This window comes from Pogoniulus pusillus, chromosome 5 (genome assembly GCF_015220805.1).
Source record: "Pogoniulus pusillus isolate bPogPus1 chromosome 5, bPogPus1.pri, whole genome shotgun sequence".
In the NCBI taxonomy this organism is placed as follows: Eukaryota; Metazoa; Chordata; class Aves; order Piciformes; family Lybiidae; genus Pogoniulus; species Pogoniulus pusillus.
In genome coordinates, this window is record NC_087268.1 from 26,427,907 (window position 1) to 26,455,600 (window position 27,694).

The 27,694-nt window shown below is 42.7% G+C and overlaps 2 protein-coding genes across 2 annotated transcripts in view; both read right to left on the bottom strand.

Annotated features, from left to right (window-relative positions):
* CREG2 (cellular repressor of E1A stimulated genes 2) overlaps positions 1 to 8,246 on the bottom strand; it is a 28,655-nt gene extending 20,409 nt beyond the window's left edge. The window contains exons 1-2 of the mRNA XM_064143603.1: positions 7,692 to 8,246; positions 4,238 to 4,407 (exon numbers count right to left, since the gene is read on the bottom strand). Of these exons, the coding sequence (XP_063999673.1) occupies positions 4,238 to 4,407; positions 7,692 to 8,096 (575 nt within the window). The 5' untranslated portion in view covers positions 8,097 to 8,246. The remainder of the gene's footprint in view (positions 1 to 4,237; positions 4,408 to 7,691) is intronic.
* A 1,789-nt stretch (positions 8,247 to 10,035) lies between these two features.
* The window catches only part of RFX8 (regulatory factor X8), a 39,585-nt gene continuing 21,926 nt past the window's right edge, over positions 10,036 to 27,694 (bottom strand). Inside the window, exons 12-17 of the mRNA XM_064142940.1 lie at positions 26,542 to 26,600; positions 21,446 to 21,602; positions 19,910 to 20,004; positions 18,661 to 18,775; positions 14,778 to 15,075; positions 10,036 to 10,295 (exon numbers count right to left, since the gene is read on the bottom strand). Coding sequence (XP_063999010.1) covers positions 14,810 to 15,075; positions 18,661 to 18,775; positions 19,910 to 20,004; positions 21,446 to 21,602; positions 26,542 to 26,600 — 692 coding nt within the window. The 3' untranslated portion in view covers positions 10,036 to 10,295; positions 14,778 to 14,809. The remainder of the gene's footprint in view (positions 10,296 to 14,777; positions 15,076 to 18,660; positions 18,776 to 19,909; positions 20,005 to 21,445; positions 21,603 to 26,541; positions 26,601 to 27,694) is intronic.

The window sequence follows — 27,694 nt, forward strand, 5'->3', positions numbered from 1 at the left end:
AGCTATCATCAAAAACACAAATTGCAGCTCAACAAACGTCTTCACTTTTCATTCTCCATATTGCTTGTTCTTTGTACTAATGCCAGCCAACATCTGTTCCAAGTGAGAACTCCAGAAATAATGAAAACCAAACAGAATGTAAGAACAAAATAAATAATGCAAGGAGCACTGACCAGACACTAAATCTGTGTACTCAATTCAGAAGTAGGCTCAATATTTAGACTATGGTCACATGTTAAAATGAATGTCCTATTTTCATCTACCTTCTTTTCCCTCTCCTTTGGACTCTTCTGCCTTTTGAAGAGCTAATTCAAGCTACTAACTCAGTAGAAATCTCATCCAGAAAAAGGAAACAAACAAACAAAACAAAAAAAGAAGGCAAAAGGCTTCTGCTGGGTTATTGAGCTAAAACAGTCCCACCATATGGTCAGCTGAAGGGAGGGGGTAGGACTGCACACTCAGGAGCAGCAGCAGCCATGAGGAAAAAGGAGTAAGGAGCAGCACTTAAGTGCCTTAATGGGTGTGTAGTTTTCAGAAGTGCTCAACACCAACAGTTATCATCAGTGGAAGCTGCTCTGACTCTTGAGCCGCTGAAAACCAGGCATTAGGTAGGTGCTGTGACATAGGACTTAACATAAGTTTTTAAGCACTTGGTCTACATATTCAGCTTATTTGATTAAAAAAAAAGGATAAAGCAAGAATAAGATCTGTTAGCCCATTACAAAAGAATGGATACATTTATTTATAAGCAATTAAAAATATTGTATGAAGTAATATTAAGGAACAAGCAGAACCATTCTGGTGTTAACTTCACTACTCTGTTGACCTTCTCAAGTGTTTAAAGCTGAATTACCTTAACAAATGGTGTGATAGAAGCTTACTAGGTGTTCAATGTTGCAAGAGGAAGTAATGATTTCCAGCAGCCTGAAATCACTTGTACTGCTTAGAACTGAGAAGCATTTCATTTTGCCACCATATAATTAATAAGTATGTTCTGGAGACACATAATAGACAACTGCAACAGTAACATGCTTTGTATTTGCCACTCACTGCCTTTTCCAGTGGTGTTCTCAGCTAGCTGGCTTGAGATTTGGGCTGGTGCCCAAGGCAGTTTCCAGACGGGGGAATCTAGGATCCGTTTCTTAAGATAAACCTCTCCTCTCCCAAGAGGACCTTCAGTTGAGGTCAAATCTTTCAATCTCTTTTCTTTCTGAAGCAGCCTGTTGTTTCCAGTTCTATCTCGTTGGAATATCAGTGAAGATCTGTTTTGGTAACTGAGTCCTGTCTGGCACAATTTCAGTGTCACACACCTCGGCACATAAAGAGGCCTTTGGAATTAACACTCACACAAGGGTGACTCAGCCAAGTTTGCAATGTCTGATTGTAAACAAACATATGGCAGAGGTACACCTTTTCCAAGGAGACAAGCATGGAGGGGAAAACTGAATCGCCTTTGAGTTTGCATACATATATTTTACAGATTTACAGCTTCAGTGAGGTGGAATTACTGAAGAAGTCAACTTGCTGTCTCTGGAGAGACAAACCTGGAGCTGGCTGTAGATAATTAAATGTCAGACCTGACTTCCTTTATGTAGGGAATTGTTTACCAACTGTTTATGGTATACAAGGTGCCAAAAATTTATGCTATCATGTTCAACTGGATCCTTTGAAGAGGCAGGAATTAGACTGAGTGACATGGGCATCAGTGTGCAACCTATTAACTAAGAACCTGAGATCCCCTTACAGACCCTGGAGAGCTAGAGCCCTGTCAATGCAATCAGTAGGGCCTCCAGAGCTTTCAGCAGAGCAAGGGTGTCTGCTTTACTGTGACCTGGATAGCCTTCCAAGCAGTATGAACTTGATTCACTAGATTGTCATGACCTGTAATGGGGTCTTGAGCACCTAGATTTTATCTGGCATCTCCAATTAGAAATCAAAAATTAGGTACATTAACATGTGAGCTGAAAGCCTCTGCAGCTCTAGATGGTGCAATATACTTCAATGTCACACCTGTCTTTCTTTACTGTGCTCTTCTGGGACAACTTGCTGCAAAACAAAGCTAGGAAGGAACTTGTAGCTGATGGCAAGAGCCAAAACAGTATCACAGTATCACCAAGGTTGGAAGAGACCTCACAGATCATCAAGTCCAACCCTTTACCACAGAGCTCAAGACTAGACCATGGCACCAAGTGCCACGTCCAATCCTGCCTTGAACAGCCCCAGGGATGGCGACTCCACCACCTCCCCGGGCAGCCCATTCCAGTGTCCAATGACTCTCTCAGTGAAGAACTTTCTCCTCACCTCGAGCCTAAATTTCCCCTGGCGCAGCTTGAGGCTGTGTCCTCTTGTTCTGGTGCTGGCCACCTGAGAGAAGAGAGCAACCTCCTCCTGGCCACAACCACCCCTCAGGTAGTTGTAGACAGCAATAAAGTCACCCCTGAGCCTCCTCTTCTCCAGGCTAAACAATCCCAGCTCCCTCAGCCTCTCCTCGTAGGGCTGTGCTCAAGGCCTCTCACCAGCCTTGTCGCCCTTCTCTGGACACGCTCAAGCATCTCAATGTCCCTCCTAAACTGGGGGGCCCAGAAATGAACACAGGACTCAAGGTGTGGTCTAACCAGTGCAGAGTACAGGGGCAGAATGACCTCCCTGCTCCTGCTGACCACACCATTCGTGATGCAGGCCAGGATGCCACTGGCTCTCTTGGCCACCTGGGCACACTGCTGGCTCATGTTCAGGCGGGTATCAATCAGCACCCCCAGATCCCTCTCTGTCTGGCTGCTCTCCAGCCACTCCGACCCCAGCCTGTATCTCTGCATGGGGTTGTTGTGGCCAAAGTGCAGCACCCTGCACTTGGAGCTATTGAACCCCATCCCATTGGACTCTGCCCATCTGTCCAGGCGGTCAAGGTCCCGCTGCAGAGCCCTTCTGCCCTCCAACCCAGCCACATCTGCCCCCAGCTTGGTGTCATCTGCAAACTTGCTGATGACTGACTCCATGCCCTCATTCAGATCATCTATGAAGATGTTAAAGAGGATGGGTCCCAGCACTGATCCCTGAGGGACACCACTAGTGACAGCCACCAGCTGGATGTGGCACCATTCACCACCACTCTCTGGGCTCGGCCCTCCAGCCAGTTCCTAACCCAGCACAGAATGTTGCCATCCAAGCCATGGGCTGACAGCTTAGCCAGCAGTTTGCTGTGGGGGACAGTGTCAAAGGCCTTGCTGAAGTCCAGATAGACCACATCCACAGGCCTCCCCACATCCACCAAGCGGCTCACCTGATCATAGAAGGAGATCAGGTTGGAGAGGCAGGATCTGCCCTTCCTAAACCCATGCTGGCTGGACCTGAGCTCTTTGCCATCCCTCAGGTGCGCTCTTATCACCCCCAAGATAACCTGCTCCATCAGTTTCCCTGGCACTGACGTCAGGCTGACAGGTCTGTAGTTCCCAGGTTCCTCCATCCGACCCTTCTTGTGGATGGGGACCACGTTGGCCATTTTCCAGTCTCCTGGGACCTCTCCGGTGAGCCAGGACTGCTGGAAAATGATGGAGAGCGGCTTGGCCAGCTCAGCTGCCAGCTCCCTCAGCACCATGGGATGGATCCCATCTGGTCCCATGGACTTGTGGGTGTCCAGGTGGCTCAGCAGGTCCTGAACTAATTCCTCATGAATTTCCAGGGCAACATACTGCTCCTTGACCCCATCCCCCAGTTCAAGAGGTAACTTGCCCTGAACTCCTCCCTCCTTACTGTTGAAAACTGAGGCAAAGAAGGCATTCAGGACCTCAGCCTTTTCCTCATCATCAGTTATAATGTTCCCCTCCTGGTCCAGTAAGGAGTGGAGGCTCTTCTTGCCCTTCCTTTTAGCATTGATAAATTTATAAAAGTGCTTTTTGTTATCTTTCACAGAGGTGGCAGCCTAAGTTCTAGCTGGGCCTTAGCCTCTCTAATTTTTCTCCTACATAATCTGGCTACATCCTTAAACACGTCAGGAGAAGCCTTCCCCTCCTTCCAAAGGTAATACACCCTCTTTTTTTCCCCCAATTCCTTCAGGAGCTGTTTGCTCATCCAGGCTGGTTGCCTTCCCGACCGGCTCATCTTTTGTCACATGGGAACTGCAAAACCAACCAACCAATACTAGAAAACCTAAAAAAAGACACTGAAGGTGGGGACCCAGCCTTTTATTCTGATGACTGTTCCCAATGAAGGTGGTAGTAGCCAAGTAAAACTATGTTACCTGCAGAAGTTTCCATCTGCTTCTGGAAGAGTCAGAGAAGCGACAGGATTCTTCAGGAGGTCTGCCACAGTGTTGTCCTTTGGTGTCACATAAAAGAAAGGGACTCCAGTGCTGTTACTGACAGGGCCATCACTGAGAAGTAAACAGTTCCCATAGGGCATACCTTGGATCTGTCAAATCCAAATAAGCAACTGGTTACCTCTTTGCACACAAATGGTTTACAACCTTGGGTATTCCCACAAGGACTCTTAACAGAAAGGACAGCAACCCCAAACAGCTCCCACTTCATGTTGTCATTGTTGAAATGAGTCTTCTGAATGAGATCTACCACACTTCCATGAGAACAGATCTGTATGTCTTTTTTCCAGTCCTGGCTGTGACCCTATAGAGAACATTTTCCCTTCCACTTGGCTTAAAATAATTACCAAATTAAAAACATTTAAGTGCATTAAAATTGATGGCACCAATGTCAAGAAATGTTTACTCTGAAGCAGTGCTGATACCTCTTCTTCAACCCCAAAGGATACAGAGCCTAATTTAGCCTCAACTCAGCCCGCTTTTTATGCTAATTTTGCTTCCTCTTTTGGCCTTGATTTGCACTGTTGAGTGCATCTGTTTGGAAAGAGAGAAAGGCATTTTAGCCAGAGTTGTGTTTGAAGTCAAGCTGGACATTAGCTCAGCTGCTTGGGCAGAAATCTCAGCTGTTGGAGGATGAGTCCCAACCATCAAGCCAGCCAGAGCAAACCTCCCTTCCATGTCAGAGAAGGGGCACCATGAAGCTAAGTTTTCAGAAACTTTGCTCCCATATACTTGACTGGCAAACCCACAGTGGATATAACATGTGCATAAATGTCCTTGCCTAGCAGTGACACACAGTAATGATCTCCTTAATGATTTATACTTCTACTATGCTTTTCATCCTCGTGTAAATTGCAATGACAGATATTTAACGAACTACTCTTTTTTCATGTCTCCAGATACTTCTTTCCTCATGGTCAATTAGATGTTAAATATTAAAATTACCAGTCAATAAATTAATTCAATGTAACTGGTAAATCTTTTACAGCAAAGCCAAATTAAGTATGAATAGTTAATAAGGAAACCCTGGCTGATATTATTACCTGAACTGCATGCTTTCTGATTTTTGATGTTTGTATGCCTTTGTAATGTTAATGCTTATAGTGCTTCTAAACGGTCCTTGTCAGCATTCCTTAGAAGGAATGCTTTAGTGAAGCTACATGAATTCCAAACTGAAAATACTTTTATTATTAAGAGTTATAATGTAAAATAGTAGCTGTCAGTCACACTGCAGGCTATGTCTGCATTGTGCAAAATGCTCAGTCTGTCACACATGGGTAACATTATGGTGAGTTCTCAAAAAGAACTGGAATCACAAGCAGCAAAACTCACCATTCACAGCAAGAGCACCTCTCTCATCAATTCCACATCTTACTATGAATCCTATTTCTCTGCATTCCTCCTATGTGGTAAATAGAGCGAGCTGACAGCAGAAGCTATCAAGGCTGTGTGGTGGAGGGCCACATAGGCCCAAATGGCCGTGTTTACAAATCTATTCTTGCCCGGACATGTTGACCCCCCGAAAGGTGTTCTCCTGCCCAAACCAGGGGAAAACAAGGGGGACAAAGGAGCACAATAAGCCTGGTGCCTTCGAGTCTGGCCTGCCTGCTTGCAAGGTTGGGGTAAACACGTTGTGTAAGCTCAGGCGCCTAGGGTGGGGATCCGCCTGAGCCCCCTCCGTATTTGGGGGTACCGGACCTGTGGATTTCACCTTATTTGGCACGTTTTGGCCTGCTGCCAGACCCTTATTGGATAGTATTGTGGCCAAGGACCATCAATCTCGGGCACACGTCTCATAAAAGGGGCAATTCAGTGTTCCTGCCACCCTCCTCCACCCGCCGCTCCTAGCCTCTTTGCCGCTTTTGGGACCACCGCCGCTGCATGGTTCCAGCCCACGGCACTTCGCACCGGCCCAGGGGAAATCGCGCAAGGCGCTCCCGGCCAGCCGCCGCTCCAGCCTGTCGTTCCCAGCCCGATCGTGCCCGTGGCGTCTCTCAGACAGCACACCCCAATAATACCCGAACTGAACTATTCAGACCCACGAGGGTCAACAACGTGGCTTTTGCTACATTTATTTGGGATCACCGAGACTGTGACTCCAGCCAGCGAGTAACTGAACAGCATAGACTCTGAGCGACTTTACCCGTGGCACTTTCATGCCGCAAGACTCTCTATCCAAAACCTTTCCAAACCTCTACTAAATTCCGGATTCCTGCTGTAAATAGACATTCTGTAAAATAATTTCACAACCGCATACAAAGGACGTGTGTAGGTTAACTGCATATAAGTTTGGGGAGGGGGGAAATTCTCTTTGTATATACTATTAAATTATTTTAAACCCTTTTACATTCGGCCTCATATTTAGTCCCCCCAAACCCCTTCACAACAGGCTGTAATTCCACTGAAGGTTTCTGGTCAGACCATAAACCAGAAGAGTTAAGATTGTATGAACTGGATTTCTGACACACTGATGTAGAACTACAGACCTCTTGTGTATGTTTGTACTTACTTAATGGTTTCTTCTTTTATTTAACCTGTTGCTTTGTATTTCACAGTAACATAAACTACCACCAACCCAGCCAAGCTTTCTGAAGATGAATGTGCCTCTGACTTTGTTTGGGCTGGGCTTTTTAATAGCATGCTAATCAATCTGTGAAGGGTTAGAACAAAAAGTTCAAGCTGCCTTTTTTTTTTCTCCTTTCTTTTTGGCTGAGTTATATTGGCTGCTGTGCCCCGTTCCTACCTTTCATTTTATCAGAGGAAATATTTTAAAGACAGACAAAATAATAACCCCTATTTCTTTCAGTGCAGCCCAGCTATTTTGCTTAATACTCCTGACAGAGAGATCTCTCTTTAATCTGGTTGGCATGGCTGGTCACCTGTGGGGCAGACAGATTTTGTGGGGCCCAGCAGGGTCCACTCCTGCTCCTCTTCCTCGCTCCTCTCTCCCTCTCGCTGGGGGACAGGCAGAGCCCAGGGGCGGCAGTGGGGGCTGGGGCCTAAGGGGAGAGGGGCAGAGAGCGCGACCAGAAGCAGGCTTGAAGGTGCTGCAAGGAATTAAAAAGCCTCCAAACCCAACGCTGTAGCCTGGTTCTGAACCAGAGATTTCTCTCCTTCCGCGCCTCCGCGGAGGTAGGCCGTTACCGTGCCTCCCTTACGCTTCTCCAAACGTGGCTGCTCTTCCTAGAAAGCATTTTTAACTCTCCGCGCATTTGGTGGCTGCTGACATGGGCGGTGCTGGTGGTGGAACGCACCCGAAACGCCGCTGCCGTGGACAGCGCCCGGGGCCGGTAACGCGCGACCGCTGGCAGCGGGAACCAGCGAGGGGCAGCGGGAACCAGCGAGGGGCAGCGGGAACCAGCGAGGGGCAGCGTACCTTTCCTTGCGCGGCCCGCGTAGCCACGAAGCCCCAGGTGTTGTAATGGGCGAGGTAGCGAGCGGTCCCGGCGCGGCCGGGCGCCCCGCCGCCCTCCCGTCGGTAAGAGAACATCCTGGAGGGGGTGGCCCCCTGCCCCGGCTGCCGCCTCGCTGGCCCGGAGCCCAGGGCCGCATCCTCTCGGTAAGCCGAGGCCGGGTAGCTCTGCTTCCAGAGGCCGCCTGCCTCCTCCAGAAGCGCAGGGAGCGCCTCCTCGGTGGAGGAGCTGTGCAGCTCGTCCGCCGCCGCTCCCTCTTCGGGCAGCGGCCAGGACACTGAGCTGACCACCACATAGCCCCCCGCGCCTCCCCACAGCAGCGCCAGCAGCCACCACCACCACGCCGGTAGCCAGCGCCCCACCGACATCTTCTGCAGTCGCGCCCGCGCCGCTCCCGCAGCACCCTCCTGCGGCCGCCGCCCGCCCCGCAACGCCGCCCTCCGGGACTCCCAAAAATGTCAGCATCCCCGCTCCGCCCGGGCCTCAGGTGTGCCCCCTGCCCAGCGCCTGTAGCCTTGGCTTATCCGTTAACACTTGGGACACAGCTGCCCACGGCGCGGAGTCGGAGAGAGAGCAGCCTGCGCGGAACTCGGCCCGTCTCGATTCGCCGGGCCGCGCTAAGCTGAGCCTGGAACGTGGGGTTCACCGTGGGTTCATTCTGCGTGTGCTTGTCAGTTGCTGGCGACTTGTGAGGCTGCTGGATGACATCAGCCAGGTGTGCAGCCGAGCATGTATTTCATGAAGTCATTCTCCGGACGTACTTCATGTGCAGAGCCAGGCACACGAGACCGTCTGGGCAGAGGCGGTGCAACCTCTCTGTTTATTAGAAAATAAAGAACCCACGAGGGAGCATGCCCACATGAACACTCCTACTGAAGGGAAAGCTTCACTTGGACACCCAGGTCAAGCAACAGCAAGGTCCCATGTCCTAGAAGGCAGTGCTTGTGGCATTCATTTTGACATCTAAGTACTTGGTGCTGCCATTAAATTCTGTGTTTTCCAGGAGAGGGTTTAATTAGGCACAGATTTCAACACATCTTTGAATTTATATTGATGGCCTATTTAGTAAAGGTGCTTTTGCGTTCAGATGCATTTTGCTGTACTTGGCAGTAGACAGAACCTTTCCCTATGACAATGCAAACTTGTAATTATTTAAGATACATGCTTGTAAACTTACATTGCATAGCTGCAAATTATTACAGTTCAACGGGAGACAGAAGGAATGAATCTTATGGGAGCCTTTGCCTTTCATAAGGTTCTCAGATACATCTAATAGACTTACACTTCCATAGATGTGGAAAACAGATCATAAGGCTGGGCTGATGTTACAACTGCTCCTTAACTGCAGCATGAAAATATGCTGTATATCTAACCTAGAATTTAAACTTTATAAATAAAAGTGAACCTGAAAATCCTGTTGTTGTTTTTTTTTTTCCTAGACTCCCTGTTTTGTTTTCCACTTTCACCATAAAATCCTGAAGGATACTGAAGATGGATATGAAGCCTCAATGTCCAAATGAGTTTTTCCAGCTGTGAAGATACTTCCTCAGAGTATGCAACTTCACCACCAAACTCATCAGCAAAATGAATGCCTTTTCCTTTAGCATGTGGCCCTGTCTGCTTCAATATCTCCCTTTTGATTACAGATTCCCACTTCAGTGTTCCAACTAAGACATAAGAATGTGGAAATAACCACCTAGTCCAGTCAACTCCCTGCAGACATGCTCTTCAAAACTATTTAAGAACCCAGTTTCTGTGGTGTTTTGGGGAATTTCCTCATGCAATCTGATGCAGACAAGATACAACTTCTATATTCTATTTACTATGTCATACAGATTTATTCCAGGGGTTTATAAGAATCTTTGCTTGTACTTATAGAACAAGTTTAAGCAACCTAGTGTCTGACATAAAGCAACAACATGATATGCAACCTATATTATTTCAGTTAATAGAATTATATGTAAGGTATCTACTCTTGTGTCCTACAGAAATGGGAAACAAAGCAGGAATTTCTCAAGGCATGGGAATTAATGTGAATTTCTATATGCAATCAATGTAAATTTCAAATTACAGCTGGTACAAACAAAGCAGCATTGACATCTGTTTATCTTCCAGCTAAATTTGCCACGATGACTTCAGGAGGTAGACCTTCAGCTTTAGTGATGACCAAAAAACCCCCAAAAAATCACACACAAACACAAAAAAGGTTAAAAAAAAACAGATAAAAACAAATGAGGAATATTGCACTATTTTTTTGCTCTGAAGGTTTATTCGAATAAAGTCAAAACAACCAAACCACATGTCAACTTAAAATAACTTCATTGCTACAACAATTTTGCATTTAGTATTTGCAGAAAAAAACCCCTTACATTTAAGATAATGAAAACAGTTATCAAAGTTGTATCAACAAGTAAGAATGGTCTAGCACAAAGATTTTTCAGGTCAGGCTGGTTGTGAAGATTCCTCAGAAATGAAAAAGTATCTGCCTACCTTTTGAGCATATAATGCTTCACTTCTGACTCAAAGATCTTAGTAAAAGTTTTAGTAATTCTCTCTTCCAAAATGAGCTGAAAATTAAAAAAAAAAAAAACACAGAAATGTTTAGGTTCTAGGAACTGTGAATAATTTCATTCTCCATTGATTAAAAAAGGCTTTCTCTATTCTTCTCTGATGAATTCAAGGTATTTTACAGATAGCCAGCCTTATTTTACATCAATTAACCCAACAAGAGAAGATACACATGGAGTTTCCTCAGAGGATGGCAAGGGCCTGACAGGAGGCCACATCCATTTTTTGATTCATTATTCACATTTTATATGTCTGCTATAAGCCCTTCCATTCTTTTTCAAAACAAATACCTCAAAGAACGGCAAGGGTCTGACAGGAGGCCACATCCACTTTTTGGTACATCATTCACATTTTATGTCTACTATAAGCCCTGCCATTCTTTTTCAAAACAAATACCTCAAAGAATGGCAAGGGTCTGACGGGAGGAGACATCCACTTTTAGATACACCATTCACATTTTATATGTCTGCTATAAGCCCTTCCATTCTTTTTCAAAACAAATACTTTCAGTCTATGTCTGCCCTGTTGGAGACCGCATTTTTGCACTGAAATCCTGGCTTGCTTACTTAAAATCAGTAGAAATTTTGCCACTGAATTTAAGCGGGGTCGATATTTTGCTCTCATTTTTGGACCATTTTAGTTAATTATTTCATTTGATCTCTCTGTCCTGGATTATGCAGACCACTCAGATGTATAGGTACCATTCCTTTAAGCGAAGTAGTTAACTGTGTTCATATTTTTTTCTCCCTTTTTTCCATAAATCAAAGTGTTTGATTTGCTCTCTGCCAGCAGAGCTACAAAAAGGTGTAACCTCAGTCTCTCCGCACCCTGATTTGCACTATATTGTATGTTACAAAGCTGTGGAATTGGATTAAAAGCTACAGCATAGTGCTCTTCAGATAAACTCACTGCAGGTGTGCAGTTTAATAGGATTTTAATTTAGTAACAAGTGAACAAAGAGAGAAAGCCTGGAATGGGATTTTCTAGATTAAAAAAAAAAGCTACTGCTGCTGAAAGAAAGCAACTGCAAGCTCTCTGATAAGGAATAAAGATTGGGCCAACACTCTCTGAGCTGCACTTTTATAGATTACTGCTCACTCGCAGCATCTTCATTACTGCCACAGGTTTCAACCATTCTTAATTCACACACCCTGCATTTGGCTGTGTGGCATTTCAGCTGCCACGCTCCCCATCCAGCCTGCATTGTCTCACTCCCCAGCTTCAATGTTTTTTCATTTAAAAAAAAAATGTTTTCCTCAGAAGATGTCACCAACTTGGAATGTATTCTGTTTTCAAGATTATTAACAATTATTCACATGCTTCAAATTATAGGTATATAAAAAAGATTCAGAAATGTGCTGTGCTGTTCCAAATAAATGGAAAAACATGGTCTCTCTGCTGAGTAGCGTAATTTATATTCAGCATGAACTAGGAATTGAGGACTAAAAACAGATGGGGAAGGAAGAAGAAGAATGAAGGTGATAACTAAAAGATCATGAGGGGATCTGTTAAGCTACAGACACATATTGCTGCTGCTGATATCAGGGCAAGTTTGAGAGATTCTTTTCTGATTTCATTTACCAGTCCTCCCTCTTGTTTTTCCAGGGTTTTGTAGCAAAATGGAGGGTTTAGCACTAATTTCAATGAGATGAGGGTGGAGGTGCGATGAACAGATTTTATTCTCAAGCATAACAGGCTGTGGAGAAGACATAGAAATGCCTTGTGGGACAAGATGAAAAAGATACGGAGGCTGGTGTTGTTGGCAGAGGATGGAGTGAAGGATGGGAATTGATGAAAGACACTGAATGCTGCAGAGGCTGCATGAGGTAAAGGAGTTAAAAGGCAAAATTATGAGATATATCAGTGATGCCAGGGCAATATGTCAGGCAGCAGAAATGCGTCCAAGAAACAGCAGTGTGGCTGGGGAATGCTGCTAAGGGATGCTGAGGGCTTAGATGCTTGTGACTGAAGAGGGATTAGTCAGGAACACAGACAGATGGTTGCTTAGGAGCATGATGATGATTTTTGATAATCAAAAGTCACAGATCACAAATCCTCATGCAATGGGAATCTATTCAGGGGGATCTACAGAGATGGTGATACAAATAAAGTGGTGGGTGATGGAGATGCTTTTGGCAGCTGTGTTTTTTAGCAAATGTGGAATTAGTTTTGACTTCTCAAAGGAGCCTGCAATGGTTGAGGTGGGAGCTACCACTCATTTGAAAGACACAAGTAGGCAGAAGTGCTCGCTCACATCAGCAGGCTCTTCCTAGAATGTCTTTTTCATCCCACCATTATCAGCACCTTGTACATAGACTAGCATAATCCATCAGGTATTGGGATCGTTAAGCTCTTTCTACACTGTCTCCTTCCTTCTGCCCTAACTTCCCTCAGGATGTTATATTCCCCATTTCAAGTTTTATACCCTTTCTCTCTTACTCTGACACCTCTCATCCCTCATTCTAATCAGTCTTACTCTCTTCTTGAGATGGTGTACAAAACATGTAAAACTGGTAGATGTATTTATAGGCATCTTGCTTAGACAAAACCTGTGTCAAGCCCTTTTCTGCTGATATCCAGTATAAAAGCATTGCAGTGAGCATAACGAGCCATACAAAAGCCAAGCAAAAGAGCACAGGAAGAAGGGCAGACCCTGAGTAAGATTTATACTGGTTTATTTCCTAACTCCTGGCTGGTGGTTTAGAGATTCCTTGCTTGTAGCCTGCGCCCAGCTCAATCTGGGTTTTGACATATGACAGTATGGGAGAATAGGTCATTATATTATATTTGAAAAAGAACAAAAGTTGTCCATGACATGTAAAAATAATTCCTGGTTTGCTCCCTTTGCACTTTCTTTCTCCCCTCCAATTTTCATTCCTGGGCTAATTTTAATATATCATCTATTTGAGAAACAAAGGTCCACTAGGGTCTTTGTAACTAACAAAGATGCTTTTAAAACAGGCAACTTTAATCCTAGTCCTAATTTATGGAAGTTTGATACACCCTAAGAGTAAAATAACTATAGCAGAATCACCTCAAAAACGTTATTCTTTTGGTGAGACTTAGTGCCATTAGCATTTGTCCAGCATGATTTTCTGGAAAACACAACATTCTATGAGATTTAAGACAAAGACTGTTACTGTGTGCAAGAGAAATTTGAAAACAGTTGAATGTTTAATTCATTATATTTATTAAGCACAGAGACTTGATATGAGCAAGCAGTGTGCCCAGGTGGCAAAGAAAGCCAATGGCGTCCTGGCCTGTATTTGAAATGCTGTATTCTGCAGGAGTAGGGGCATGATTGTGCTCTGCTCTGGTGGGGCCACACCTCGAGTATTGTGTTCAGTTTTGGACACCTCAATACAAGAGGAATGTTGAGGCGCTGGAGTGAGTGCAGAGGAGGGCAATGAAGCTGGTGAAGGGCCTGGAGAATAAATCTTATGAGGAGTGAGTGAAGGAGCTGGGGCTGTTTAGTTTGAAAAAGAGGAGGCTGAGGACAGACCTCATTGTTGTCTACAGCTACCTGAAAGGATGGTATGGAGAGGTTGGTGCTGGCCCCTTCTCAGAGGTAATTAGTGATAGAACAAGAGGGAATAGCCTCAAGCTGTGACTGGATAGGTTTAGACTGGATATTAGGAAAATATTTTCCCCAGCAAGAGTGGCCAGGCATTGGAATTTCCCCAACCACTGCCCAGGGAGGTGGTTGAGTCACCAACCCTGGATGCCTTTAAGAGTCATTTGGATGTGGTGCTTGGGGATATGGTTTATGTTGAACCTCATAGAGTGGGGATAACAGTTGGACTTGGTGATCCTGAGGGTCTTTTCCAACTGAAATGTTTCTGTGATGTTAATCCATGTTCCTTTACATCTTGATATTTATCCTTATATCCTAGGAAGACTTAGAGTCCATCTCATCTTCTACCTGTATGTCATCCTTTTAGGCTAGCAAGTTTCTGGACTGTGGACACTATGTAAGCAGTAGTGGACTGACTGCAAAAAGTCTGGTGAAGCAAAAAGGTTTCAAGGATTTCATACCTCTGCATCTCTTGATAAAATTAACAGATAGGTGAAGGAAAGATAACCTCTCACTGCTTCCAACAGTGAGAAAAGACCACTCTTCTGATCAATAAATACATATAGCCTGTTTGTCAGCTAGCCCACAAGTTCCTCCTAACTCACCAGAACAGCACTGCTCTTGCTTAGATAACACTTGGGGAATCTGAAGGAGTGCTAAAGGTCTGCTGTAAAGTTAAGGAAAGAATCAGGGAGCTGCAGTGATGGGGAGCTGGGTGGTGTGGAGGTCATGATCCTGTGACAGGATTGTGAGGTGGGATGTGGAGGATGCTTTGTAGCATGAGATTTAGGTGACATTAGACATTTCCATGCAAACCTGAATTTCATTTGCTCTAATTTATACATGGAAATCCCTCCCAATCCTTCCTGATTTACCTATTTTTTTTTTTAATTAACATTTATTTCACCTTGCTGCCTGTGTCTGTGTCCCACGAACAACTCAGAACTCTGGAAAAGTGTTGCTTGATCCAAAGTTACTCTGGCTCTGCATCAAAGATATGACAGCTCTCTGTGGAGTATTGGCTTGAGAGTACTCCTCTGCAAAATAGTGCCAGATATGTCTGGGCTCATAAACCCACAGAACAGGGGTCTGATTTTGGTTTGTGATCTGGAAATTTTCATCTTCCTCTTCCTCCTCCTCTATGTAGGACAGGAAAATGTGAGCCACGAAATCCACGAGTAGCAAATTAAGCACATGCCAGCATCCTAGGTTTAAAGAAAAAAGAAAAACAATTAACCACCTCTTCATTTGCTTATCTTCATGATGAGTTCTTTTTTGAAGGGCTTCACTACAGTAATGGGCTAGACAAAGTAGCACACTAGTACTCATCAAGCAGTATTTACAAAATTATGTACTTCCAAATATTGCAGCAAAGTAGACATTGATTGCAGATTTTAAATATAAGACAAACACACACACACACACATCCCTTATTTAAGCTAGACAGGAAAGTGTACCTGTGGTTTTTTTTTCACTTTCCTGTTCAAGTTCTTCCCTCACGTTCACTGCTACTACAAGGCTTATCAACAACCACATATCCTCCCCATTTCTCCCATCAGACTGATAAATCATTCCACCTCTTTCCAAGCAAATGCTCCTACAGATGTTGGCATGTCTTGTATCTATGACATTAAATAGCCTACCCTACAGTTTGGGGCATAACCACTAAAAGCAAAGAGAGACCCTGAGGCCATTGACTTTTGAATCATACTTTGGCTGAAAGCCCTTACAGTAACAAGTAGGTCTTCTTTCATGCCATAAAATCTGCAGAGGAATTCATCAAGCAATTCACAATCTCTGCATCCCACAAACATGTTTATGTGGACATCAACAAGGAGATACCACAGTTTATATGAATTACCAAGGTTTATAGAGCTTTAAAAATGAAAAATACCATCTCTTTTGATGTTATATGATCTGAGTAGCTGCTGCTTCTGCTCTTTGTCCTTTTGTGCATCTTTAAATGATAGCAAAGTGGAAGGACTTACTTATCTGTGGGACAAGGAAAGGGACTTTTATGCTTGGAACTGAAACTACACAGATCTGACACTAGTAATCCACAAGTGTTCCTCATGGTCTTATTATTATTGGTATGTGGTTTAGTTTGTGGGGAAGAACACTGTGTGACAAGGAAAGGGACTTTTATGCTTGAAACTGAAACTATACAGATCTGCCACTAGTAATCCACGAGTGTTCATCATGGTCTTTTTATTATTGGTATGTGGTTTATTTTGTGGGGAAGAACACTGTGTGACACCCATGGATTTGCCTAACTAGTTGCATTTCCTTAGTGTGAGTGCTACATACTTCAACTTGCAGGCTGTCCACCATTCCTGCAAGAAATGTTGAGATTTAAGAAATTTATGAAAAGCAATGACCCTGGGTACAGACTTTTACACCAGAAGGCTTGTTAACATAATGGCTTCCTTAGCCTTGTCCGCTAAAACTTGAAATTCTACCAGAACAGAAACATGGGTAAGAAGAGACATTGTTAGGTCATATAGCCCAACATCTTAAATAATCAGAGGTATTGAGAGAGAAAATAATAACAATCAAATTTGCTGGATCGTCACAGAGAAAGATTAAAAGTAATTTTTTAACTCTCTCATATGCAAGAATAGATTAAATCTTTGGGCTACTTAAGTATAGCACAAACACTGTCGTAAGTGGAATGAAAACACCAATTTTAACTACATTAAGGCAGGCTCAGCAGAAGGGTGTGTCCCCCAACCTCTGACAACTGCAAAACAGGGAAGCAATTCATTAAACTATTTGTGTCCTGGGAAGACGATTTCCTAATTGTCAGGAATTTCAACAAACATGCCTCTGGTAGTGTTATTGGACTTTATTCCCAATTTCCTCATTGCCCAAAATATGGCATGTAACATTTGAGAGTTTTGTGCAGAACTCCCCCAGAGAAAGAGAGAAAGGAATTATTATTTTATTATCACCATAATAGGGCAGCTGGTGGACAAGGCATCTTACTGTGCTATGTTCTCTGCAGATACAGAACAAAACTGTGATACTTCTCCAGAGAGTTTGCAATCTAAATATAAGGCAAAAGGTAGCAGCCTGATGCAGAAAATGGGTGCATACATACACGGACAAACGTTGACATTAGTGGTGGAAGAATACAGAAAAATACAAAAGGTAACAACCTTAATATACCTCTTTGGTATCTTTGCTATGTCTTTGTAGGAAACAGATGAAAGTATGGTTTTGAAGGGAGTTTCAAAGAGAGTAATGAGATTTTCTTTGGGTATTTGTGTGAAGCCCCATCCAACAGAAAAGGAAGAAATACGGAAGTGCTCCTTTGAAAATCTAAAAGTGGTTCATACCGTTTGGGATCAGTTGCTACTCACAGGGGATGGTGCATTTCTGCAGAATGAATAATAGAGAGAGCACCTCTGACAGGTTTTGCAAATTAAATAAAGGCAGACAGAGGTGATGTAATACAGAAATGGGAGAGACTGAACTGATCCAAGATACAATTATGCACCATTTCAAAACACTTCAAGTGAACACGATTGCACAGTCCTTTTGATTCTTCTGCCGTGCACTGGTGTGGGATGTGTTTGATGCTTGACAGCTTAGAGCGCTAAAACAGAGAGAACACTAACCCAGCTAAAGGCATGACAAGCTTTCCATCAGTTTAACACCTTGAACAGGCTTGATGCTGGCTAGGCCAGCACTTATGTCAGTGTAAGCCATAAGGAAAAGAAGCATGTAGCTGTTGTCAGAGGAACTAACTACCTTTTTGGTGAGTATTTATCTCAGTGACTACTCTGATTATCTTACACAGAAAGAACCATTTCCATCACACTCTTCTGCTGAGGTTTTCAGCTCTTACAAGGAGGAAGTGCAGGGGCTCACACTTCAGGCTCCTGTTCCACATATTTCTGCAGACAAATGATGGTTTCTGCAGAGAGAGGGAGGTCTGGCCTTCCTACCATCTCCAGCTGTATGCTCCTACTCTCCTCCATTCTACTCATCTACAACTTTGGATCAGAAAACAAATCTAGATGAAAATAAATAATTTAATTTCCCTGACCTGATGTGGTGGTTACAACTGAACCCTTTACCCTGATTCTAACTTATAAAGAAGAAATAGGAAAATTCCAGAGACATTGAATAGAAAAAAATTGTAAAAAGTAAACAAATCAGAGAATTGGATGCAAAAGCAAAATAATAGATAAGTCTGTATCATCCATTTGCTTGCTGGTTTAGTATACCATTTGCTGCACCAACAATTCTTCCCTTCCTTTTCTCTTCCACACTTTGGCTGCTGGCTAGTCCCTGTGCATGGCTTCTATGATCTTGACTGAGATCTTGATATGGCTAAGTAGATAGCAGCAGTGGGGCTTTTATGATTTCTCTCTGGGGGAGAGCTATTCCTTGTTACCTTGTCTAAAGGTGTAGGGGAACAATTCAAGAGTTTTTTTTGTGCTGCACTTGAATTGTAAATAATTGTAAATATATGTAAATACATTTTGCACACACACGTTGTACGTTATGCTTTTAGATTTTAGCTTGCTTGTGAATACAGCTTCATTTTGCTTCCAAACCTTCTGAGCTAGTCTGGTGATTTTATTCTGGGGGTGATTTCAACCCACCACACCAGGCTAGTTACATCACCAGGCAAATGGTGCTGTTTGGTCCAAGGAAGGCAGTAAGATTTGATACCTCTACTGATTGCAGCATAAATTTCTGTCAGCTAAAATGATCTGGTGCCTCTGCATCTGAGGACACAGAGGAGTACATCAGATGACAGTCATAAAGATCCTACTTACCAAACCCATCTGCACAGTTGAGAGTCATAGCCTTGCTTACTGCACTCAGTAGGAAGTTCCATCGCAATTGGAAATTTGATGCCAGTTTTCTAAGTTCCTTGTTACTCCTGCTTGGCTGTACACAGAGGAAAAAAGAGCTTTATGATAAAGTTGGTTGATATAATACATTATTATGTTGCAGACTATTCCCCTGTACAAACTGCACACAAAGGTGGAGCAAGATTTTTGTTAGAAAGTAACCTAAAATAACTTAGGTTGAAAAGGACCTTTGCACATCATCTAATCCAACCTCTTGTCCACGCATGGCCACTTTAGTTCAGTCTTTGCGCAGACAAGTTCTGAATACCTTCAGGATGAAGATCTCACAGTATGTCTGGGTAACCTCTTCCTATGCATATCTACTTTCATGTTTGCCTTTTTTTTTTTTCCAATCTATTGGAAATTTTCTTTGCTGCAACTTTTGTCTATTACCTTATGCCCTATAAGTGTGAACTCCAGGCAAAGCCCTGCTCCATTGCCTCTACTATCCCATGAGTTAGTTGAGGGCTATGAGATGAAGGCACTGCAGAACTGAAAAGTACTATTCTTAATAAAAAATAATAAAAAAGTTCCATAATGAAGCTAAAGAAGCATGGTTTATCTGACTTCTTCAGGAAGAGAAAAGACAAACTTTACCCACCACCCAGACCCAAGCTGGTCTGGCAATCAATGAAATTCGGCAGTAACATCAAGCTACACATCAGTGATGGCAGGGGGATGGTAGAGTTAACCTATGTAAAGGTGTATATACAAGGATGATTATATTTGGTTTTTTTTACAAGAGCTAGAGAAATTGTAACAGAAATTGAAACTCTCACACCACCTGCTAAAAGTCAAGAGTTTCTTGAACAAACAGTTGCAGGAATCATGAAGTGTTCTTGTCATTTTTACTAACGTTTTTCTTCTCAATTTTGGTTTATTAGGGATTGTTATAAGATGCATCTATGAAAGCAGAGCAGATGCTGAAACCACTTAAGTGGATATATGCACAGAAGTATGTTTGGTTTTGCTTGCACAGATGGAATTTCTGTATGCCAATTAATTCCCCCCCTTTTCTTCAGCACGAGTAAATTGCATTTATGCAAATCCGCAGTCTGGTCAGGTTACTTGCATACAATGTAGCTATTGCAGCCTCATTACTGTAAGTGTGTAGCAGGACAAATGATGTGATCACCATTTCTTTTATGAAAATATTCAATCAATTGTGTACCTGAATGACAAAAGCTTGAATATTTGAAGACAAACAGTTCAGGATAACACGGATATCTGTGGAAGGTGCCAGCAAAGACATTAAGTCATTAAAACCTATGAAATACAAAAGGGAGATCATTACTTGAAGTTATTGGCTTGCTTTTTGGTTTGTTTATGCAATTGTTAGGGTTTTTTTCCCCTTTATATTTGCTTTAATATACAAAGCCATCCATTTATAGTATTTTGATTAATACAATTATACTATTCCTTTAGTGAGGAACAGTAGCCTACTTGGAAATCAGTCAGAATTCACCGTATCTGCATTTATGTAGTCATGGCAAACACATCCAGTGCGAAAGCTGGAATTGAGCTATATGCGGTACAAATTTACTTATCTGAGATTTTATGTAGTTGCGAATAGCAATAACAGAAAATGTTCTGTAGACCAGTAGAATTATAGGCATATATTTCTGCCACATAGCAGTGCAGCTCTTCCTCCAAAAGAGTGGAACCTAGAAATCAGTGCCAAAGGTACATCACTATGGCACCTCTCTGAATTTATACTCTCCTGAGACATCTTCTTTCAAGAAGGCCTCCGGATAGGATGTTTTAAAGCATGCTTATTATAAATAACAGTTTGGGGAAGCAATGGAAACAGATAATGCAATAAATTTACCTTGGAAAGAGTAAAACCATCATTAATATAATGGGCAAATATAATAAGAATGCTCTGTGCAGCGTTTTTGACTTTAAGATGTATATAAATATTATTTTAATTGTGCTCTTCATGATTCCATGATGAAGCCAAATTATTATTCCTGTGGTCATGGAAAGGATGTAGCACATCCTGTGTTGGCAAGTGGGTTGATGGTGGGCCAGGAACAAAGATTTGCTCACATCATAGTCCAACTTGCCCATCTCTTGCTAGTAATCTAAAAGGGAGACCATTAATCTAAAAATCATTTTGCTATTATTTTTCTATCTCTTTTCATTAAGCTGGCAAATGCATCATGTCTTGGCTGCATACAAACTGTGTATTTTATTGCTTAAAGAGGCCTGTCGATCCCACAAGGCCATATGACAGTAAAAGGACACAAAAACTGAAAAGCCAATAGTCCTCTTTCCAGTTCAGCACATGATATTTTAAAATCTGGCCACAATAAGTGTTGTTATGTACTTTGAGTAATAACAAATAATGCAGGTCTTGGAAACTTCTTTTTTTTGCCAAAGAAATAGGTAAAAAAATAATATCCCTGTTCAGCAACTTCTAGAAGAGACATCATTTAGTAACACAAACCTGATTTCTGCTGCCTCAGAAGGCTTTAAAAGAAAATCAGAATGGAAAGCTTTTCATTCCTAACCTTTAAAGTTAAAAGGGTAATTTTACATGCTCCATTCTCAATTTAACTGGCTCTTTTCCAGTACTTCAGGTTATGGCAAGACTGTAACTTTCATTAAAGCAGATGCCATGAATAAACAAGAGGAAATGCTGGAGCTTTAGAGATGGCAAGCAAAGGCTTAAGTGGATAGACAAAATACAGCAAAAAAGTATTACATTTCAGTTCTACATCACTCTGCAGCTCCTCCAGATTCCTAAACATCATTTGAAAGAAACATCCAGTCACATCCAGAAATCCCTCATTGATGACAGCATGCAAGCTGGATCGCAGAACAGTGACATTGCTGTTGCTCTTCAAGACTGTTCTCATTGCCTACAGAGAATAAGAAAACAGTTAATGCCTTTCATTTTCTCAAGCCTTTAACTGAGTCAGAAAGCTTCCTTTATTCAATATTAGACTTTATATAACCAGTCTCTGAACTGGGAAAAGAAAACTGTAAATCAAAGAAGATGAATCTTAAATTGTCTTCAAGGGTTTTTTGTTCTGGGAGACATTCTTCTCAGTGACGCTCTGTGTAGTTGTCTGTAATGGAGCAGACAGGGCTAACATGCTTGAACAATCTGGGCAATTGCCTGGGCAGTTGGTTTTGCCTAGAGTTATTTATCATAGCCACACCAAATAATGATATTTTGTCTACAAGATAGAGTGGTGCATCAAGGCTGATTTTCCCTTGACGTTACTTGTCCTTAGTACATAGAGTGGTTTAAGTTGGAAGAAACCTCAAAGATCATCCAGTTCCAACCCCCTGCCATAGACAGGGACACCTCCCACTAGAACAGGTGACTTAAGGCCTCATCCAGCCTGGCCTTGAACACCTCCAGGGAGGGAACATCCTCAACCTCCCTGGGCAACCTGTGCCAGTGTCTCACCACCCTCACTGTAAAGAACTTCTTCCTAACATCTAGTTTGAATCTCCCCTTTTCCAGTTTAAACCCATTACCCCTCATCCTGTCGTTACAAGACCTTATAAATAGTCCCTCCTTGGCCCTCCTGTAGCTCCCCTTCAGATACTGAAAGATGCTTCAATTAAATTCAAAGTCAGATCATCTCTAATTTCCCTTTAAGAAAAAATCATACTGATTCAGATTTTATCCCATTTACCTGCTTAGGAATAATTTGTAAATAAATCTAGCTTCACATTTGTCCCCAAAAATACTACTAACATAGATATTGCAAACAATTTTCCGTCTAACACTCACTCTCAATTTCTTAAAAAAAAATTGATAATATCAAGCAATATTCCTCCAGATTCATGATAAAATTATGAAAACAGTGAAGGAAATTAAGCCTGCATCCATTAAATTTTGTTAATCCATACATTTAGTCTCTCACCTGAAATCTTAAAGCCTTTGTTGATTTAAAAATAAAATGAATAAACCATGTCTGGTTTGGCCTTCCAGAGGAATTTAATTTTTTTTTAATTCAGAAAAACTTTAGGATTCATAAACACTGTAACAAATCCCACTCACCAGGTGCTTACCATGACTGTATAAACAGCAGCAATGCAGCTGCCCATTTGTTTGCAAACATAATTCCCAATCTGGCCATTTTTCTTTCTCATCATTCTGGTAGCTTTACCGAGGTACCAAAACCACTCTGATTCTTACCCAGTCATCCACTTCAGATGAGTTAAAGACAAAGTCTTTTTTAGTATTTTACTTGAACTTTCCAGTGTCAGAAGAGCTGCTGCATACAACAAGACACGTGACATGAGTGCTGGGAAGTACCTGGGGCCATATTTTCAGTATGCTGCTAGCACTCAACTTCATGCTGCCATGCTTTAGAGTGATCCCTTTAGTTGTTGCACTTCACTAGACTAAATGACAGCCATCTCTGACAATACTTTAACACTTTACCAGTGGCAAGAATCAGCCTCAGAGAACAACAAGCATCATTTTTACATTTCTCTCTTGTAGGGAATTTGCACCCTTTTATGCTCTAAATTACTTCTGTATGTCCAGGTAGTAGCAGTTATCAGCCTGTTTTATCTACCCATGATGGGAAAGCTGCTTTGCTTTTATTTGAATCCTGACCCTGCCAAAAAATTTCTTCATTTCACACCAGGTGGCTAGATTATTGCAAAGTACTCTATAAGGGGCAGTGTGGTTCCACCATTAAGAAGCTGCAGCTACACAGCTCTTCCACGTTGCACTTCTCGTTAGGAGCACTCTCATGTTTTCACCATCAGCCACTAGTTGAAATTTCAGGTGTGTTTTAGACAGAGAAATCAGAGAATTATTAGAAATATCAAATTACTCCTATGTGAGAAGATGAAATAAACTTCAGCTTTACACAGAAATAACTGAGCAAGGATGTAATGGAGGTTTGCAGGCAGAATTGCATGAAGAAGGGCAGACATTTTAAAGGTAATAAAAGAAGATACTTTTTCACATAGCAAATAATCAAACCCTGGAACTCGCTACCCCAAGATGCTGTGGATGCCAAAATCAATCTATTAAATACCAAAATGTGCGTACAACTTTAATCTCATATTGCTAGAAGCCAAGAGAGTACAGTGGAGCAAGAGCAAGATAACATTTGATCTACTCATACACACTTCATATGAGCATTTGATGAAGGCCATCAGAGAAAAGAGTGAGTCCACACAAGCCTAGGATTGGCTCTGTCTCCCTAAAACACTCAGTGGTACTTTCTGAGAGATATCCCCATGAGTCATTTGGATGTTTATTGTGAGATTAAAATTTTAAATACCTATGGTGTTCAGCTAACCATCTTCTGAAGTACTATGAACAGGGGGATGCACTTGCAGGTCAGTATTTAGCTGGTATTTGTTTCCTACCCTAGAGCCCAATATTCACAGCTTTGGCAAGATCTCTAACAGAAGTTGTAAGAGAGGCTACATGACTGCTGAAAAAATATATTTTACAAGGTTTACATAACTTCACTTACTGACATTTTCTTTTAATTGCCAGCGGCACTAATCATTAGGTACACTGGAACTCCTTTGCCCTTATGTTGTATTTTAAAGAGGCTCTCATTTATTTGTGAGAACAGTGCCAAGAGCTCACTAACACGAACAAGAACCAGACACAGAATGAGCTCAGATGTAAGTGTCGATCTCACCTCAATTCTCAGCTCTGCAAGGTCAGCTTTGTGCAAGTTAAACAGCACAAAAGGGGTGCAGAGCAGCCAGAGGCTGCTGGCTAGGGAATTCTCCCCAACTAGACTGCAATCTTCTCTTAAATCTTGAGGGTGTAAATTCACTGCTAGCCCTCTGCAGCTTTTACACACATTAGAAATAGGCAGGGAATAAAAAAAAAAAAAAAAAAATTTAAAAAAAAAAAAAAAAACCCTACAAACAGCCTTTTGACATCATGATTCAAGCACAAGAAAGGTGATGTAAATTCTCAGTGTGCAAATCAGATGCAAATGACTGCGTTGGTACTTGTGGTCTTGCTGGACCATGTTCTTTAATGCTTAAGGAGCACCAATCAGAAGCACATGAAACTAAGCTTTCTAAGTATTTTATATCTCTGAGAGACTGTAAAGTAAATGGAAACTGTGGGCGCTGAGCACTTCAGAGAAGCCAATCTTTGGCCCATGTTGGCACACCCATGCATGTTTGTGCATTATTGTTTTTCCTTGGGTTTTTTTTTTCCCTTTTAAACATTTTCCAAGTAGTTAAGGTGTATGTTTGGTATCCTGTCAGTGATGAAGTTTTGCCATAAAGAAAAGCTACATTTATTATGAAAGAACATGGAACTACTGCCCAGTCCACAAAGCCACCGTTCCCTTTCTTTCTTCTTTTTATTGTGGGAGTACTGTATAGTTATTTAAGCCAGGTGGCATGTTGGGAAAATTTTGTAGTTGCTGTTTTGAGGAGAGGAGAGAGCACAGTACCTGTTTTCTTCTGCTTTCTTCCCCATTCATGAACTATCTCTTCCGTCATGGTCCAGACCATAGAATCATAGAATCATAGAATCAACCAGGTTGGAAGAGACCTCCAAGATCATCCAGTCCAACCTAGTACCCAGCCCTAGCCAGTCAACTAGACCATGGCACCAAGTGCCCCATCCAGTCTTTTCAAACCTTCAAAACTTTGGAAGTATCCAAGAATGCAAATGGAAGGAACACTGCAGGGAGGGTACCACTCCTCATAATGATGCTGTTCTAAATGAAATAATTTACTTTGCAGTGTTCAGAGGGTTAAAAATTAACCTCTGTAGCTGAGAAGTAGAGCAAAAAAACAGGCAGAGGTATGAATTGTTAGAGACAGTTTTGTCTCTTTCTTCCCAAGGGAAAAAAAGGTGATTGATGACCCTGAGGAGGAAAGTTCAGAGGATGCTACCTTGCAGTGCTCCTTCCCACACTATCTGATCAGAGGGTGGAGAAGATTTTGCCTGCTGATCCCTGGGTTCCATGAAAAAGGTGAGGGTCAAGACCTGCTCCCCAACCATGCAGCATCACTGCAGCCAGCATTAGTGATCTCCCATGTGATGGCTGTTGCAGTACTTGTCAGAGGGAGTGGTCAGGACACTTCATAAAACCAATATTAGAATAACTGCAGCATGTGCTCTTGGACTGTTTAGCCTGGAGAAGAGGAGGCTCAGGGGTGATCTTATTACTGTCTACAACTACCTGAAGGGACATTGTAGCCAGGTGGGGGTTGGCCTCTTCTCCCAGGTAACCAGCAATAGAACAAGGGGACACAGTCTCAAGTTGTGCCAGGGTAGGTATAGGCTGGATGTTAGGAAGAAGTTTTTCACAGAGAGAGTGATTTCCCATTGGAATGGGCTGCCCAGGGAGGTGGTGGAGGCACCGTCCCTGGGGGTCTTCAAGAAAAGACTGGATGAGGCACTTAGTGCCATGGTCTAGTTGATTGGATAGGGCTGGGTGATAGGTTGGACTCGATGATCTTGGAGGTCTCTTCCAACCTGGTTGATTCTATGATTCTATGATTCTATGACTGGCTTTGGCACAGCTGGGCAAAGATACTGGAAAATGTCACCTGAGCCTTCCAGCTACTGTATTCTCCTCTCCATGGGGAACAACTGACCATTATCTCAGAGGCTTTCCCAGGGTCCAAAGGGAGGAAACAGCCTATTTATCATATTTACAGTGTGGGAAGAGATGGGTGGGAGGGCAAGCATGATTTGGACTATGGTCAATATACAGCTAACAACACCCGTACTGCTGCTGTAGTCTTGCAGTGGAGCATCTCAAAAAGAGTCCAAATTGATTGAGTGAATGAGAATACCCAGCCTTCTGTTTCACAAATTCTGGAACATACCTTGGCCACGTTAGAAAGGTCTGTCTTTCTCCTGAGTCTTTTTATAAACACTGTAACTTCTGTAAAAAAAGAAGAGGCAGATGTTTCATATAATTAATATTTTACAGTCTAAAAGACATTAATGAAGACAGATCTTTTAAGTTAGAAAGTAGATCCCTAGGAAAGCTACAAAGGGCAACAGAGGAGAGCACAGTGAGAGCACTAAGCCACTCATACAGGCTGAGGATCCTTGCAGTTTACAGCTTGCAAGAAGAAGCTGCCTATATCAGCACTCTTCCTTCACTGCAAATCTGTTAACTCGTAACACACAGAAAAAGTACTTCCAATATTGTTTTATATTAAATACTTCTTAATCAAAACTAATATTCTTTCACATGTATAGTTTAAGGTGAATGAAACCAATGTTAATTCTAAACCTCCTATATATGGTTTAAAGGGCTTATATTCATAGAGTCATAGAATGGTTTAGGCTGGAAGGGACCTCAAAGATCATGTAGTTCCAGCCCCCTGCCATAGGCAGGGACACCTCCCACTAGAACAGGTCACTCAAGGCCTCATCCAACCTGGCCTTGAACACCTCCAGGGAGGAATCATCCACAACCTCCCTGGGCAACCTGTGCCAGTGTTTTACCACCCTCACTATAAAGAACTTCCTAACATCTAGCTTAAATCTCCCTTCTTCCAGTTTAAACCCCTCATCCTGTCATTACAAGACCTTGTAAATAGTCCTTCCCCAGCCCTCCCATAGGCCCTCTTCAGATGCTGGAAGGCCACTAAAAGGTCTTCTCAAAGCCTTCACTTCTCCAGGCTGAAGAGCCCCAACTCTCGTAGCCTGTCGTCATAGCAGAGCTGCTCCAGCCCTCTGATCATCTTCGTGGCCCTCCTCTGGACTCACTCTAACAGTTCCATGTCCTTCTTGTGCTGGGGGCTCCAGAACTGCACACAGTATTCCAGGTGAGGTCTGACAAGAGCAGAGTAAAAGGGGAGAATCCCCTCCCTTGCCCCGTTAGCCACGCTTCTCTTGGTGCAGCCCAGCACACAGTTGCTGTCTGGGCTGCATGTGCTCACTGCCAGCTCATGTTGAGCTTTCCATCAACCCAGACCCCCAGGTCCTTTTCCTCAGAGCTGCTCTCCAGCCATTTGCCACCCAGCC